Here is a 17,599-nt window from a genome sequence, read left to right on the forward strand (position 1 = left end):
GTAAGGCAGGGAAAAGTAGCAGGAGGTGAAGTTAAATAGAACACGGGATGCAATGTAGCATAGGACATTAAAGGCCACTGTAAGGATATTGATTTTTAATTTGAGGGAAGCAGAGAGCCTCACATAGTTTTGAGTAAAGGAATGACATCTGATACACATTTTAAGAGTATCATCCTAGCTACTATATTGAAAAAGACTCTTTGGGGGCATAGGAAGAGTCAAGGAGACCAGTTAGGAGTTGCAGTTATCTTAGCAAGAGATAATGGTGTTTTACACCAGGATGGAAATGGTGAGGGTTGTGATAATCTATTGAATGTAGGGTATAGGATTGACTGATGAATTGGATGTGAGATGTAAGAGAGAGGAGCCAAAGATGACTCCAAAGTTTTGGCCTTTGCAAATGGACGGATGTTCTTTATTGAGATGGGAAAGACGTGGGAGAAGCAGTTTTCAGAGGAAGACCAGAGGTTGAGTTTTGGACATGTTAAATATGAGATGCCCATTAAGATATTCAAGTGTAGATATCATTACATAGTTAGATATATGAGCCTGGAGTTAAGGAGAAACATCTAGTCTAGAGAAATAAATTTAGAAGTAGTTCATATATAGATGGTATTTAAAGCCAAGAGAGAAGATGAGATCACCAAGGGAGTGAGTATAGATAGAAGAGAGAAGAGGTCTGAGAACTGATCTCTGAGGCATTTCACCATTTAGATATTGGGGTGGTGAATAGGAATGAACAATATAATATAGGAAGTAGCAGCCAGTGAGGTATGAGAACTAGGTCTGTGTTGTCTTAGAAGCCAGTGAATTAAATGTTTCAAACAGGAGGCAGGAATTAACTTGTACAAATGCTGAGGCCTAAGAAGTCACCATTGCATGTGGCAGTGTCAGGGTTATTAGTGAATATGGTAAGAGTGGCTTCTGATCACTCTGATACCAAAACCAGACAAAGATGTCACAAAGAAAGAAAACTACAGGCCAATATCACTGATGAACATAGATGCAAAAATCCTCAGCGAAATACTAGCAAACAGAATCCAACAGCACATTAAAAGGATCATACACCATGATCAAGTGAGGTTTATCCCAGGAATGCAAGGATTCTTCAATATACGCAGATCAATCAACGTGATACACCATATTAACAAATTGAAGGAGAAAAACCATATGATCATCTCAATAGATGCAGAGAATGCTTTCGACAAAATTCAGCACCTACTTATGATAAAAACCCTCCAGAAAGTAGGCATAGAGGGAACTTTCCTCAACATAATAAAGGCCATATATGACAAACCCACAGCCAACATCATCCTCAATGGTGAAAAACTGAAACCATTTCCACTAAGATGAGGAAGAAGCCAGGGTTGCCCACTCTCACCACTCTTGTTCAACATAGTTTTGGAAGTTTTAGCCACAGCAATCAGAGAAGAAAAAGAAATAAAAGGAATCCAAATCAGAAAAGAAGAAGTAAAGCTGTCACTGTTTGCAGATGACATGATACTATACAGAGAGAATCCTAAAGATGCTACCAGAAAACTGCTAGAGCTAATCAATGAATTTGGTAAAGTAGCAGGATACAAAATTAATGCTCAGAAATCTCTGGCATTCCTATACACTAATGATGAAAAATCTGAAAGTGAAATTAAGAAAACACTCCCATTTACCATTGCAACAAAAAGAATAAAATATCTAGGAATAAACCCACCTAAGGAGACAAAAGACCTGTATGCAGAAAATTATAAGACACTGATGAAAGAAATTAAACATGATACAAACAGATGGAGAGATATACCATGTTCTTGGATTGGAAGAATCAACATTGTGAAAATGACTCTACTACCCAAAACAATCTACAGATTCAATGCAGTCCTGTGAAACTGACATTTTTCACAGAACTAGAACAAAACATTTCACAATTTGTATGGAAACACAAAAGACCCCAAATAGCCAAAGCAATCCTGAGAAAGAAAAATGGAGCTGGAGGAATCAGGCTCCCTGACTTCAGATTATACTACAAAGCTACAGTAATCAAGACAGTGTGGTACTGGCACAAAAACAGACATATAGATCAATGGAACAGGATAGCCCAGAGATAAACCCATGCATATATGGTCACCTTATCTTTGATAAAGGAGGCAAGAATATACAGTGGAGAAAAGACAGCCTCCTCAATAAGTGGTACTGGGAAAACTGGACAGCTACATGTAAAAGAATGAAATTGGAACACTCCCTAACACCATACACAAAAATAAACTCAAAATGGATTAAAGACCTAAATGTAAGGCCAGGCACCATCAAACTCTTAGAGGAGAACATAGGTAGAACACTCTGTGACATAAATCACAGGAAGATCCTTTTTGACCCGCCTCCTAGAGAAATGGAAATAAAAACAAAAATAAACAAATGGGACCTAATGAAGATTAAAAGCTTTTGCACAGCAAAGGAAACCATAAACAAGATGAAACGACAGCCCTCAGAATAGGAGAAAATATTTGCAAATGAAGCAACTGACAAAGGATTAATCTCCAAAACATACAAGCAACTCATGCAGCGCAATATTATAAAAACAAACACCCCAATCCAAAAATGGGCAGAAGACCTAAATAGACATTTCTCCAAAGAAGATATACAGATTGCCAGCAAACTCATGAAAGAATGCTCAACATCATTAATCATTAGAGAAATGCAAATCAAAACTACAATGAGATATCATCTCACACTGGTCAGAATGGCCATCATGAAAAAATCTACAAACAATAAATGCTGTAGAGGGTGTGGAGAAAAGGGAACCCTCTTGCACTGTTGGTGGGAATGTAAATTGATACAGCCACTATGGAGAACAGTTGGAGGTTCCTTAAAAAACTAAAAATAGAACTACCATATGACCCAGCAATCCCACTACTGGGCGTATACCCTGAGAAAAGCATAATTCAGAAAGAGTCATGTAACAAAATGTTCATTGCAGCTCTATTACAATAGCCAGGACATGGAAGCAGCCTAAGTGTCCATCAGCAGATGAATGGATAAAGAAGATGTGGCACATACATACAGTGGAATATTACTCAGCCATAAAAAGGAACGAAACTGGGTTATTTGTATTGAGGTGGATGGACCTAGAGACTGTCATACAGAGTGAATTAAGTCAGACAGAGAAAAACAAATACCATATGCTAACACATATATATATATGGAATCTAAAAAAAAAAAGGGTCAGATGAACCTAGGGGCAAGATGGGAATAAAGACACAGACCTACTAGAGAATGGACTTGAGGATATGGGGAAAGGGAAGGGTAAGCTGTGACAAAGTGACAGAGTGGCATGGACATATAGACACTATGAAACATAAAATAGATAGCTACAGGGAAGCAGCCGCATAGCACAGGGAGATCAGCTCGGTGCTTTGTGACCACCTAGAAGGGTGGGTTAGGGAGGGTGGGAGGGAGGGAGAAGGAAGAGGGAAGAGATATGGGGACATATGTATATGTATAAGTGATTCACTTTGTTATAAAGCAGAAACTGACACACCATTGTAAAGCAATTATACTCTAATAAAGATGTTTGAAAATAAATAAATAAATAAAAGAGTCATGTACCAAAATGTTCATTGCATCTCTATTTAGCATAGCTAAGACATGGAAGCAACCTAAGTGTCCATCAACAGATGAATGGATAAAGAAGATGTGGCACATATACACAACGGAATATTACTCAGCCATTAAAAGGAACGAAACTGAGTAATTTGTAGTGAGGTGGATGGACCTAGAGACTGTTATACAGAGTGAAGTAAGTCAGAAAAAGAAAAACAAATACCATACACTAGCACATATATATGGAATCTAAAAAAAAAAAGAAAAAGAAAAAGAATATGGTCAGAAGAACCTAGGGGCAAGATGGGAATAAAGATGCTGACCTACTAGAGAATGGACTTGAAGATATGGGGAGGGGGAAGGGTAAGCTGGTACAAAGTGAGACAGTGGCATGGACATATATACACTACCAAACGTAAAATAGATAGCTAGTGGGAAGCAGCCATATAGCACAGGGAGATCAGCTCGGTGCTTTGTGACCACCTAGAGGGGTGGGATAGGGAGAGTGGGAGGGAGGGAGATGCAAGAGAGAAGAGATACGGGGGCATATGTATATGTATAATTGATTCACTTTGTTATAAAGCAGAAACTGACACACCATTGTAAAGCAATTGTACTCTAATAAAGATGTTAAAAAAAAAAGTGGCTTCTGTAGTGTAGGGATTAAACACTGAAGTGCGTGTAAGAGAGATTGGAAGAAGAGGCATAGGTGAGAGAATATAGACAAACCTTGAAAGAGTTTTGCTGTATAGGAGAGCTGAGAAAAGGGGTGACTGCTGGAAGGGGACGTGAAGTCAAAAAAAGATTTTTAAATGAGAGAATGTGTAGCATTCCCCTATTGGGGAATGATCGAAAGAGAAGAAGAGTTGGTTGTGGAGATAAGAGTGTCCTGCAGGTCTGTATGAGGCATTAGTGACCAGGATGACTACAAACCAGGATTTCTCAACCTTGGCATTATTGACATTTTGGGCCTGTTAATTCTTTGCTGTAGGGGGCTGTCCTGTGTATTGTAGGATGTTTAGCAGCATCCCTGACCTCTACTCTCTAGATACCAGTAGCAACCCTTATTTCTGGACAACCAAAATGTCTTCATTGTCAACTATTCCCATGGGGTGGAGAGGGGTAAAATTGTCTCTGATTAAGAATTACGGTTATAGGCTGATGATGGGAGTTTCAAAGCTGGAGTTGTTTTAGGGAAGAGGACAAGTGAAGAGTCTGGGAGTAACAAGGAAGACACCTAGCCCAATCCTGGGTCCAGTGGTTTGAGATGTGTGACAAGTTAAAAAAAAAAAAAAAAAAAAGGTTGTGGTCTGAGAAGGCTACAGGGGATAGCCAGTTGGTGTTCAACTAGAGCAAGAAAGTGTTCAGTGGAAGTTGAGAGTAGATGTTCAGAACAGGAGATTTTGCTGATGACTGAGTACAAGTTCCAGAGGGTAGACAGAATGTTTTCAGGAATCCAGTAAGAATGAGAGATGGAATCTGAAAAGGAGTGGCATGATGAGATAGTTTTGATAGTCTCAAGTTAGATTTGGTTGGTGGGGCCCTGCCTGTTGGGTGGGAGCAAGGGTCTTAGTAAGAGCATACAGATCAGGGGTCACCACTTCTGCCAGTGGTGTGTGGAGGCCATATAGCGCATCAAGATACCGGGATCCTTTCTAATTCCTAAACTTGAAGAGTTCCTGGAGGAAATTAAAGTACATGATGCTTTGAGTGCAGGCGATAAGATGTGTGTACAGGTAATTGCAGTGTAAAGGAATATGCTGAGTCCCCATTGTCAGAAGAGAAATTGGGAAACACAGGTTATGGCAGACGTTCCCCAAAACTAGACAAGGCTAATACTGATTTTGAGGGGTTTACTATTGCAGAGTGAAATGAGAATAATAAGGAATATGAAATGAGTTTTTACAACTGACCTTGTATCCTTGTGAGATATACTAATTTTTATTTTCTACTATTTGAAGTTAAAATATTATTTTAAAAATACAAGACAGTAAAAGTATATGGTAGGGGTTTGGGGGGCTTTGTTCTAATCTTCTTCACAGAATAAAAAGTTGGAAACCATGTGTTTCCAAGGAATTCAATTCAACAAATATTTATTAAGTGCCTCCTCTGTACCAGACACTGCTGGTCACTGGGATACAAGGTAAACAAAGGAGACATGATCCCTGCTTGCGTGGAGGTTACATTAGTGGATTCCTGTGGACATTTGGGTCATTGTTGTTTTTACTTTTTGTTATAAATAATAGAGCAATGCACATCTCTAGTTAACTTTCTTTCTTAGGCAAGGTTCTCAGATTCCATATTACCCTTTAAGCCGTCTTTTCTCAGTAACATTATTATTAAAATATTTAGGTCTTGTGAAAATAGTCTCTGAGAAAATTGGTTATAACAACCTATACAGCTTATATTGAGTTAATCCTGTTCATTAATTTTAATACACTTTCTAGATGTGAAAAAACTACAACTGAGATATCATAACCAATTGTAAGCAAGCCATTTTTTGTTGATTGTTAAAACTGCAGCTTTTGAGGTTTCTTCCAAGCTTTCAAAATTCTTAATAGTTATACCCTCCACCTCCACAAGATGGAGTAAAAGTTGTAGATGGGAGTTTCAAGTTTAACTTGAAATTGGAGCTTGCTTTTAATATTAAATATCTTTGCCTGAAAATCCAGAACATTGATAATATTTATATATCAGGCCCTGGAAACTGCTGTGAAAATTCACACAGCCTCTCTGTGTGTCCGAAAGGTGATTGTTGTCCTTTAACATGGGAGATACACTCTTCTGATGAAGAACTTTGCACTGTCCCTTTCCTTTTCTCAGGATATAAGAAGCAAAATTAGTAATTAGAAAGTCATGATTCCTTTTTGTCGTGTCTTGGTTGCAGGGGCTGTGGATTTGATTGTTCAACTGCAATGAGTAATTTTAGGCAAAGGGTGGACATTATTTCATTGCCGTGTCTTGTCCTTTAGTTGGCCTTGTTTTTTTTGAATCTTAGGTGCCCTTGTTTGTGCCTTTGGCCCTCTGCTACTGACTCTCATTATTTAAAATATTAAATCAGAATTTGTACTAATTACATAAGGACTTTAGTAAAGTTTATTTTGTTCTTGCCACTCAAGAAGAGAAAAGGAAGTCATTTCCAAGTTAATATATACTTTTAAAAGGTTATTAGAAAAACATTTTAGAAGCACTCCTTTTCTTAAAGATATATGACATTTCTGCATTTGGTTGATTGTACCTTTGTGGGGTACAATTTGACATTATTTCTCTTTTTCCAGTATTTCCTGTAAACTGATAGATCTAGAGACTTAATTAGATTTGGCGCAATTCCTTGCCAAAATAAAAGTTACTTTTACTTTGCTTGGCTTTTTTTCTCATGTGAATATAAATCTTAGCTCTGCATAAATAGGTGCTAACCTATATTACCCAAATGTAACTTTGTTAATATTAGCTCTGTCTGCCTCTCCTGGTCTGCTTTAACTCATGAAAGGAAAACAAGACTGCTGAAGACTTACCCATGTTTTCCCAGTGGGATTTACTTATATCTGGTGATTTGGCACACCCTTGTCCAGTTTTCTAAGTCAGAAAAGTGTGAATATCAGGGGAAAGAGATTAGACTTTACCATGTGAAAACTAATTCTGTTGTCTTCTATACCCATGTCTTCAGTTCCTTTAACATGATTGAGTACAGCACAGAATGTTCTGATTTCCCAATTTTCAAGACTGAAATTACTTTTCCTTATTTGCCTGGCTATTAGTGCAAACAAGGGGAGTGTTTCTTGCTGCTATTATGTTATTTCTCAAAACTCTTAACATCTTTGATTTATCATTTTGTTTTAAATATTCCATCAATACTTAAGTAATAATATGCTGTCGTATTTTTACAGCAGGAATTTTGCTAACAAGTTACTTGTGTTTTGAATGATCTGTGTGTCATCACCACGGAAATAGTACTTCACTAGAAATTCTAGTTAATAAAGCTTAACTATTTTAAAATGTTTCTTTTCTTCAGTATCTTTGTTTTGTTAGATAACTTAAAAACAAAGGTTCTTCTCAGATGTAGCTGTTAACACCTATTTCTTGTACTTTCTTCCTGTATGGATGATTTGCTGTGCCAAGGTGAGGTTAAGGTATGGGATGGGAAAAGGGATTAAATAGGGTTATATTATGTTATGTTTATCCTATGATAATATAAGGAGCCCATAGGAAAGACATAATACTAACAGGTTGAAATACAATATAGTATACTCTTCTTTGTCAAGAGGCTTGTTACTCTACTGGCAGTTAGACGTCTATATATTTTGCACTCTTTTTTTTATGTCATAGGGGAAAATGACAAGGAAGTAAGCTATTGTAAAGGATTTATTTGAGAAAGTTACAGGGTATGGTCTAAGGATCCAATCTCAGTATTAATGACCTTTTCCTGTCAAGAGGAAATTAAATTATATTCAGTACATTTAATTTGCTAAGACCTAGAAGTTTAATCATTAAGAACTTATGTCTTAGAACAAAGATGATTGTATCACAGTCATGCTAGATAATTTCTCCATGTAATTTCTTTTGCTTATCATTCATTTGCTTATTGATATCCGTATTTTATCTCTAGCTCACTATTCTTCAGAGTAGAGTTGAACTATAAAATACTGCTATTACATAAAGGAACCCACAAGTCTAATGCAAGAAGGAGGGAGAAAGAATAGAAAAGATAGCTCACTTTTGTTTTGTTTTTTTGTAAGTTTGTTTTTTGAGAAAGGACAAAAAAAAATCAAGCGTCACGTGAGTAAAATTATGTCTACGCAGAAAAGCTTAGCAACTATTAGTATGACTGGCTCTTAGCATTTATGTGAAAGGGAGTGCTATTATTATTGTAGCTTCTGTTGTAATTTTTTGTTTAAATGCAATCCATCAAGTAACAGGTCAGACTGTTAAGACTCTCTAAGAGTTTAAAAATTACATTTAAGGTTATGTTTGTTACTGGAAACAATTAAGCATCAAGAGACGTGGTCAAATAAATGTAGCCAAATATTTGTCTACTATGTAGACATGATAAAAATGAGGTAGATATGCATATTCAAATACAGGAAGAGCTCAAAATATTGATACATTATTAAATGAGTAAAGTACAATGTATGTATAATGTAATCCCATTCTTTAAAATTTAAAGGATATGTTTGCTGACATATACAAAAATATTTTTCTAGAAGGATACACAAGAACCTTAACACAGTTTTATGTGTTTTTTGAAATTGTAATCATATGCATCTACTACTAAATTGAAATACATAAACAATTAAAGGTACCTTTATGTAACAAAACATTATGTAACAAAACATTATTTTCAGATCTGTATTTTGTCCTTGGAAATAGTAGAAAAGGCAGTAAGAATCTGTGTTATTTTTCTTATTGTAGGCAATGTTCTTAAATTCAAAAAACTGTTATTTAAAACAGAATTACTTTTTCCTAGGATTTCCACTTGAACAGAGTTAATTTGGAAGAGTCTTCAGGAGTGGAGAATTCCCCAGCTGGTGCTAGACCAAAGAGAAAAAACAAGAAGTCTTATGATTTAACTCCAGTTGATAAATTTTGGCAGAAACATAAAGGAAGGTAAATAAGAAAAACAATAAGTAAAAGATTCACCCCCCCCTAGAAAGATATGCAGATGTCATATGACTTAATGGGTTTATAAAAAAAAATCAAAACAGGTCACAGTGGTTCATCTACACCATGAATAAGAACTATAATTAAATAGTCTATGGAGCTCTGACTTTATTGCTTAATTTCCTAGTTCTTATGTTGTTTTTGTTAGTTGTTTTGTGGGGTCCACTTCCCTTTTCAATAAGTTCACACCATATGATTTTATAGATTTTACAGATAGTCTTTCTGAATTTCATTTCTATCCCCATTGACCCTCTGCAGCACCATTTCTACCTTTCATTAAAATCGGTTTTTGTGATAGGAAAACATCAAGGTGTGATTTTCCTTTTTTGTTCCATGTTTGCCTTCATACAAACCCAATTTTAGATATCTGTGGAGAAAATACCTAAGCCTGAAAACAAGATTTATTCAAAGTACCTTAGAAATAATAGGTGAAAAAATTTTAACAATTTGCCATGTGATTTATTATAGGTAGATATGCAGATCCCATGTGTTGCTATGACCCCTTAAAGTTGAGGTACTTCATGAGCTTAGTAACTGCTATAAAAGTTGTCTAGTGGTCATTATGGATAGAGGAATCATTCTAAAAAACAAACAAAAAAATCATTCCTCTGAGAGAAAAAGAATGTTGCTCATCAACAATTATAGAAATACAATGTTATTTATTATAATCTGGACTATTTCAACTGTTACTGTATTTATCTGTCTATATATATATATATATATGTATATCTCCCTGGTATGGCTGTTCTTTTTGGTCTAATTTATGTTTAAAGAGAAGTAGGATATAGACTTGGTTCAATACAATTGGTTTTTGGTATGTTTTATCTTTTTTTTATTTATAACTTTTTTTTAAAACACTGGAAAATCACATTGCTATAACAAAGAATTTTAGTTTCTCTGCAATGAAAAGTCACTATCTTTCTCTTTCTGACTAATGCAATTTGGGGTACTGTTATAATTTATTTTAAATTATTTTCTTCTCTTTGGAATCCTATATATAGTTTACATTTCCTTTTAGAATGGTAAAGTATAAGAATTTACATTATTTATAGAGGATGCAGGATATTTTAAAGTTAATTTTAAAGTTCACATTCCCTAATAGAAAAACAAAAGCTTACGAAAACAATTTCTTTATTCATATATGGAAATTTTGAATATTTTCTTTAGACTATATGTTTAGGAACAACTTAAGAGGTCAGTTGAATAGTAAGAACTTTAATTTTTTGTTTGTTAGGTAGGAATAGCCCTCACTCTGAATGTCATGCTACAATAACAATGTGGGCACAGATGCTGGGAGACAGCATAGAGTTAAACAAGCTACTTAAATCTCTCTGAGCTTCATTTTCCTCATCAGTAAAATGTGGGATGATACTTCTACCTATTGTCCTATTTCAGAAGGTTGTTGTGAAGATTGACATAATATAAAGTAACTTGCCCCAAATCATCCAGCTTTCATTGGTAAAACCAGGTATAAGAACCAGTTCTGGCAGATTCTAAAGTCCCTGGTCTTAGCTGTCAGTAGTGTATATGTACCTCACCAAGACTGTGGTCAGAATTAAATGAGACAATAGAGACACTCTTAGCATAGTGTTTGTCATACAGTCAGCACTCAATAAATACAAGCAGTTATTATCGTCTGTTAGCCCTGAGACCTAAAGACACTAGAGATTTTAAGGATCATTTAGTTCAACCAGCACATTTTACCTGCTCACTGCTGTTTTCTGACAACATAGACTCTGCTGGACCTCCGTTAGGGCCTGCAGTTGTCATGTAAAACTGGACTGTGTTTCTCAAAATCCTTTCAGGAGCTTTTGTCATTTCTGTGCTGATCATTAGTGAAGTGTTACCAAGTGTCAGCGTGGAGGAAGGGGGACGTGACCATTTCTTTCTTAAAGAAGAAAAAGCTTCTGGCCTCCCCTAAGGCTGTAGATGAAAAATACTCATGTTATAGCACAGGGCGATCAGCTCGGTGCTTTGTGACCACCTAGAGGGGTGGGATAGGGAGGGTGGGAGGGAGATGCAAGAGGGAAGGGATATGGGGATATATGTATATGTATAGCTGATTCACTTTGTTATGCAGCAGAAACTAACACAACATTGTAAAGCAACTATACTCCAGTAAAAATTAATAAAAACAAAACAAACAAAAACTGGGCCCACATTCTATTTTTACCAGTGGTGTTCTAGATATTGAATTTACAGAATTAAAAGATTTTTTTCACAGTTAGTTTTTTTCACAGCATGTAATATTTTTTAATACATCTTTGTAGTTACATGGACTCTTTGACACTATATGTTAATTTGGCTGGTAATATTTAATTGATGTTTGATATACTGTGGTTTCTCTTCCTTTGTTTTTCAATCACTTAAATATATTTTTTTTTCTAATAGTGTATAGGTGAAGAGAAAATTGATACAGTTAATGAAAAGAATAGAAATAAAATTTAAATTTGTTTATATATATAAGTATTATATGCATTTTAAAGAAATAGTATTTACAATGTAAATAGATATCACAAGGATGTATAGTAGTATTTATCCTAAATGTTTTCAGCCTGTGTTATATATAATATACATTCAAATCTAAATGAGTACATTTGAAATAATAATAAATCCTCATTGTATATATTTCAAAATTCACACAAAAATCAATCTTCTAATCTCATACTTATAGTTCCTCTTGTGCAATACTGTTTCAGTCCATTCCCAGAAGTTGCAGAATCAGTTCAGCAAGAACTAGAGTCTTACAGAGCACAGGAAGATGAGGTTAAACGACTTAAAAGCATTATGGTAAGATTCTGTTTACTTTCTTGGAAATATAGGGAAGCAGAAGGACATCTGGAGGGGGAAAGAGGTTAACTTTTTTTCCTTACAAAAATTCAAGGCCATTCATTGCTTTAATAACAAAAAAAAATATTCTCAGCTTACATAAAAGATATTTTTTAAAAAGAAATCTAAGTTCTAAGGAGAAGAGTGAACTCTTTAAAAAAAATAATATGAATTTATGATTTGAAAAAATATATATTGTGAGTATATTTTAGAGATATATGTTCCAGTGCTGCTCATTTTACTATATTTTTGATCTAACTTCAAATTTCAGCTGTACTGTTTATTACTGTGTGACCTGTGGCAAGTCTCTGGGCCTACTTCTTTTTTCTTTTTTCTTTTTTAAAATAAATTTATTTATTTATTTTTGGCTGCGCGTGGGCTTTCTCTAGTTGTGGCGAGCGGGGACTACTCTTTGTTGCGGCACATGGGCTTCTCATTGCGGTGGCTTCTCTTGTTATGGAGCATGGGCTCTAGGCACACGGGCTTCAGTAGTCGTGGCACGTGGGCTCAGTAGTTGTGGCTCGCGGGCTGTAGAGCTCAGGCTCAGTAGTTGTGGCGCATGGGCTTAGTTGCTCCGCCGCATGTGGGATCTTCCTGGACCAGGGCTCGAACCCGTGTCCCCTGCATAGGCAGGTGGATTCTTAACCACTGTGCCACCAGGGAAGTCTCTGGGCCTATTTCTTTATCTGAAAATGCCAGCTGGTCCTTTTTTTAGTCATCCAACCGTTCATTAGATTGGTGGTGACTAGAACTTTTCTATAACTGTCAAAAATGCAGATGCTTTCTCCTTAGAAGGGAAGAATTATTATCCTGGGTGACCAGAATCTTACTGTTTATCAGTGATCTTAGGAATATATTGATTTTCGTTCTTGGGCTTGGGATTTCTGAGTAGTTACTGGGACCTTTTTTTCCTTCCAGGGACTAGAAGGGGAAGATGAAGGAGCCATAAGTATGCTGTCTGACAATACTGCTAAGTTAACATCAGCCGTTAGGTAAGTAGGCAGTTTATCCTCTTTGAAATCTTTCTGTTGATAAGATTTATTTTGGAGGTTAAAAAATTGATTAATATTTTTCATGATAGGAAATAATAGTAATAGCATATACCTTTAAGACTAAAGAACTAAATTGTGTTTTTAATATGTTCAAGCTGATTTAAGTTCCCTCCTTTTTATATAGCAGATCATTTGTTCCTTTTACTAGTTAGAATTGTATAATGGGGGTAATTTTGCCACTGAGATAGTATCGCTGATAAAGTAAGGTGAGTTATTGTTAATTTTATCATTACTGCTATTACTTTATTAGCTAAAGTTTAAGCAGTATCTTTTTCATACTTTAAATGCCATCAAGGAGAGAGAGTTTCGTGTTTTAGAAATTTCACATTAATCTGATTTTATTCTAAACCTCCAAATTTTGGAATCAGAAAGTTAAATGGTAGAATAATGATATTTGGGAGGCAGGTTATTTTAAAATAAGAAACATTTCAACTGTATTAAAGTGGTAAATACTGTATGTGTTCAAGCCTAGAGATTAAGTTCAGTTGATAGCTTAACATGTAATTTTGTCCCTGTTTTACTGTTCCAAGTATCCTCAGAGGAAGCAACCAGGTGTGTGTTTTATTAAAATTTATGTCATTTCCTTAGAGAATTTAATGGTTAATTTTCAATTTTTTGATACTTGTAGTTCTTTGCCAGAACTCCTTGAAAAAAAAAGACTTATTGATCTCCATACAAATGTTGCCACTGCTGTTTTAGAACATATAAAGGTAAATTTAGCTTTTCCTTCCCCACAATATAGCTACTATTTTTGTAGGCTTTTAGACTTTGTAAGGTCCTTTCATATTCATTATCTCGTTGAGCCCTCACTGTAATGTTAAGAGATATAACTATTGAAGGCAGCATTATTACCTTCATTTTTGCAAATGAGGAAACCCATCCAGGAAGATTAGTGATTTGCCCAAGGTCACATGTTCAGTAAAGAGAAGTTAGCATCTGTGGTATTTTTATTACGTTTTATCGTATTACTTTGTTAATAGTAGACCTGCTTCTAAACATCAGTAATACAGATTTAGACATCCCTTTTACTATAGCACTATCTAAAGTATCTATTAATAACATCACTTCATCATGTAACTTGGTTCTGAACTTTTTAGTTTTAGATTAGTCTGTTAGCATTATTGCTTCTTACTGTTACCTGCTGTACTGTGATTTTGAAACAAATGTATTGGATATTCTGTATGTTGTTATCTTAGTTCTTTTTTCTCATTACTTCATTCATGGTAACTCTGTATCAGCTGGACTTAATCCATTCTTCAGTGTTCTACTGTCATTTATTCTCTGGACATTGAACTGAATTCCAGTGACAGATTGATGATATACTAGGATGTGGCTATTACTGACCCCTACTTTCCATTTGAGATGATACATTTGAAAAAGCAATGTAGAAAAGCTGAATATGCTTGCTTCCTGTCCAAAGTATTGATAACAACTTGGATTTATGGAAAAGGGGATTAAACATTTTTCTTTTTTAATGATTTAAAAAGCCTTAGAGCATTAGAAAGGAACTAATATAGATAGATAATGGACATTGTACAGCATAGAATTTAAACCTGCATGATTTCTATTAAGCTGACAATCTGATTTTTTTTTTCCCCACATCTTGATAGTGATGCTTGCTATTTTCATGTACCTACAGGAATAGAAACATAATTGAGCAGTCTATAGATGATTTCTGCGGCTGATATTTTCACTTCCATATGTTGCATCTCTGTAAAGTGGGAAAACGCTGATCAAATTTTTTTACCTGAGATCATTGTCTCCTGTGGAGATAATATATATAACCAGTAAAATGCAACAGAGAGCTATATTGAGAATTTACTTCACTAGGAAAGTAAAGGCTTTGCTTACAAGGCTAAATATGAAGACTATGAATCTAATATAAAAAGTTAAACAAAAATTTATTGCATTAAAACAAAATATAGGTTCTGCTTTACATCTACTGAACTATAATTATGTAATCAAGATCTTATGATCCATTAAACAAATGTTTCTTGATTACATGCTGTTTATGACAGTTAATAGTCCTGTGTGTACCTTGAGATTTAAACTGTTCCGTGGATTTTTTTGACATATAGTTTTTTCATTAATTTTTTTCATTATTAAACGTTTATTAATTCTTATATTTTACTTTCTGACTTCAGTTCTCACAGTTGTAAAACCAGGAAAGTGCCAAGCTTAGCTTCTACTTCCAGACTGAATTGTGTAACCCAAAGTAACTAATTATCATACCAATGGAAAGTGCATAGTTTCATCTTATTCATAAAACTTTACAAACATTATCCTGCCACAAATTTATATGAATATACTCTAGGTCAGAGACTAGAGCTTATGGTTTGAGAAAATTCTGGTTAAAGTAATTTACTTACTCAATTATGTTAAGTGGCTCTGTAGGTGTTGTGCTGGGCCCTAGAGATTCTGTAATAAACAGACAAGTTCTTTGTTCTCTTGGAGCTAATATAGTAGTGACAACAAACAAAGTAAGCAAATTAGAAAACAGGATAACGTCAGGCATTTAGGTGATATGAAAACACCAAATTAGGGTGATGTGATATGATAGACACTGGCTCAGAGGGCTGTTCTAGAGTAAGTGAAATCACCATCAAAGGAAATCACCTTTGATAAGGTGATGTTTTAATTGAGACCCGAATCACACGAAGGAGCCAGTTAGTGAAAATTTCAGGGCCACGTATTCCAGGCAGAGGGACTAATATGTGCTGCAAAGGCCCTAAGGCAGGAACAAATTGTTTTGGAGGACCTAGAAGAAGACTAATGTACTTATAGTGAGGAGAGAAAGAGTGATAGACTATGGGGTCAAGAGACATAGGGATTTAAGTATGATGAGGTTAATGCCATGATCTGATTTATGTTTTAACAAGAGAATGGTCTGAGCTGTGTGAGGGATGGGTGAGTTCTGGAAGTAAGTGGAGAACTGGAAGATGGCTATTATACCTGACTAGGTGAAAAATGGTGTTTTTTAAGGCAAAATTTACCCACGAAGTTCTTTATGTTGCTTATTTATGATTGTATATGAGTTTTTGAGAATCACTTTGTCCTAATAGATGCCGTCTGTTTGAGATACTTTTAATAAGCCACCATTCCTGACCCAAAAATTCTGCTTTAAGACCTGGTTGCTTGGCTCTCACTATAAAGGAACTTGTTTCTTCCAGGGCTGCTAATTGTCTGGCAGAGCATCTTATGCTAAGAAACTAATTTGTCATTCAGGGTGTTAAATACTTGTATATAAAATCTACATATTTTGGAATAATTTTTGTGCTGTAACTCAAGGAAGACACCATATTCCTAGTAGGATCTGATATAAAGAAACTATAAAGGGCATTATATATAAGGTCATTCACTTGCAGAGGGAAAATAATGTCATGTATAGAACACAGTATTCCTCATTGGATCATTCTAGGAAACCCAATTAATAGTAGTTTTTTTTTAAATCATAGATAAAGGAGCATATTTATTTTAAATATTTACATATAAATTATAGTTGTATTTAATAAGCCACATACTCAGTTATTCTGATATAAGAAATTCTATTAGGGCTTCCCTGGTGGCGCAGTGGTTAGGAATCCACCTGCCAATGCAGGGTACACAGGTTCAAGCCCTGGTCCGGGAAGATCCCACATGCCACGGAGCAACTAAACCCGTGCGCCACAACTACTGACCCTGCTCTCTAGAGCCCACGAGCCACAGCTACTGAGCCTGAGCGCCTAGATCCTGTGCTCTGCAACAAGAGAAGCCACCCAGTGAGAAGCCCGCGCACCACAACAAAGAGTAGCCCCCGCTCACTGCAACTAGAGAAAAGCCTGCGGGCAGCAACAAAAGACCCAATGCAGCCAAAATTAAATAAATAAATAATAATAATGAAAGAAATTCTATTAGTATAGAAAAATTGGGATGTCTTCTGTGAAGAGTCCTGTTTTAATGTTAACCATCTTTCTTAAGTTATTCTCCCTTGTCAAAACTAGCACGTTGGGCCTCCCTGGTGGCGCAGTGGTTGAGAGTCCGCCTGCCGATGCAGGGGATACGGGTTCGTGCCCCGGTCTGGGAGGATCCCATATGCCGCGGAGCGGCTGGGCCCGTGAGCCATGGCCGCTGAGCCTGCGCATCCGGAGCCTGTGCTCCGCAACGGGAGAGGCCACAACAGTGAGAGGCCCGCGTACGGGGAAAAAAAAAAAAAAAAAAAACTAGCACGTAAATGCTATTGTTTCCATTTTTTCTCATTACTTCTAGTTATAAAATTTTTTCTTACAGTTTTTCATAATTATTAAATTTCCAGTTTTAAAATATTTACTTTTAAGTGGCATGTTTATTTGTGCCATTATTATGTTACACCATCTGCCCCTGGCTATATAATGTTAATAATAATTAAAGGAGTATTTTTCTCCATTATCTCTTTTTTTTATTTTTAATTTTTATTGGAGTATAGTTGCTTAACAATGCTGTGTTCGTTTCTT

The 17,599-nt window shown here is 35.6% G+C and overlaps 1 protein-coding gene across 1 annotated transcript in view; it reads left to right on the forward strand.

The window, feature by feature from the left end:
* SCFD1 (sec1 family domain containing 1) overlaps positions 1-17,599 on the forward strand; it is a 142,452-nt gene that overhangs the window by 55,846 nt on the left and 69,007 nt on the right. The window contains exons 11-14 of the mRNA XM_082618920.1: positions 9,056-9,195; positions 11,949-12,039; positions 12,997-13,070; positions 13,759-13,840. Of these exons, the coding sequence (XP_082475046.1) occupies positions 9,056-9,195; positions 11,949-12,039; positions 12,997-13,070; positions 13,759-13,840 (387 nt within the window). The remainder of the gene's footprint in view (positions 1-9,055; positions 9,196-11,948; positions 12,040-12,996; positions 13,071-13,758; positions 13,841-17,599) is intronic.

Source organism: Mesoplodon mirus (genome assembly GCF_964341445.2).
Source record: "Mesoplodon mirus genome assembly, chromosome: 4".
In the NCBI taxonomy this organism is placed as follows: domain Eukaryota; kingdom Metazoa; phylum Chordata; class Mammalia; order Artiodactyla; family Ziphiidae; genus Mesoplodon; species Mesoplodon mirus.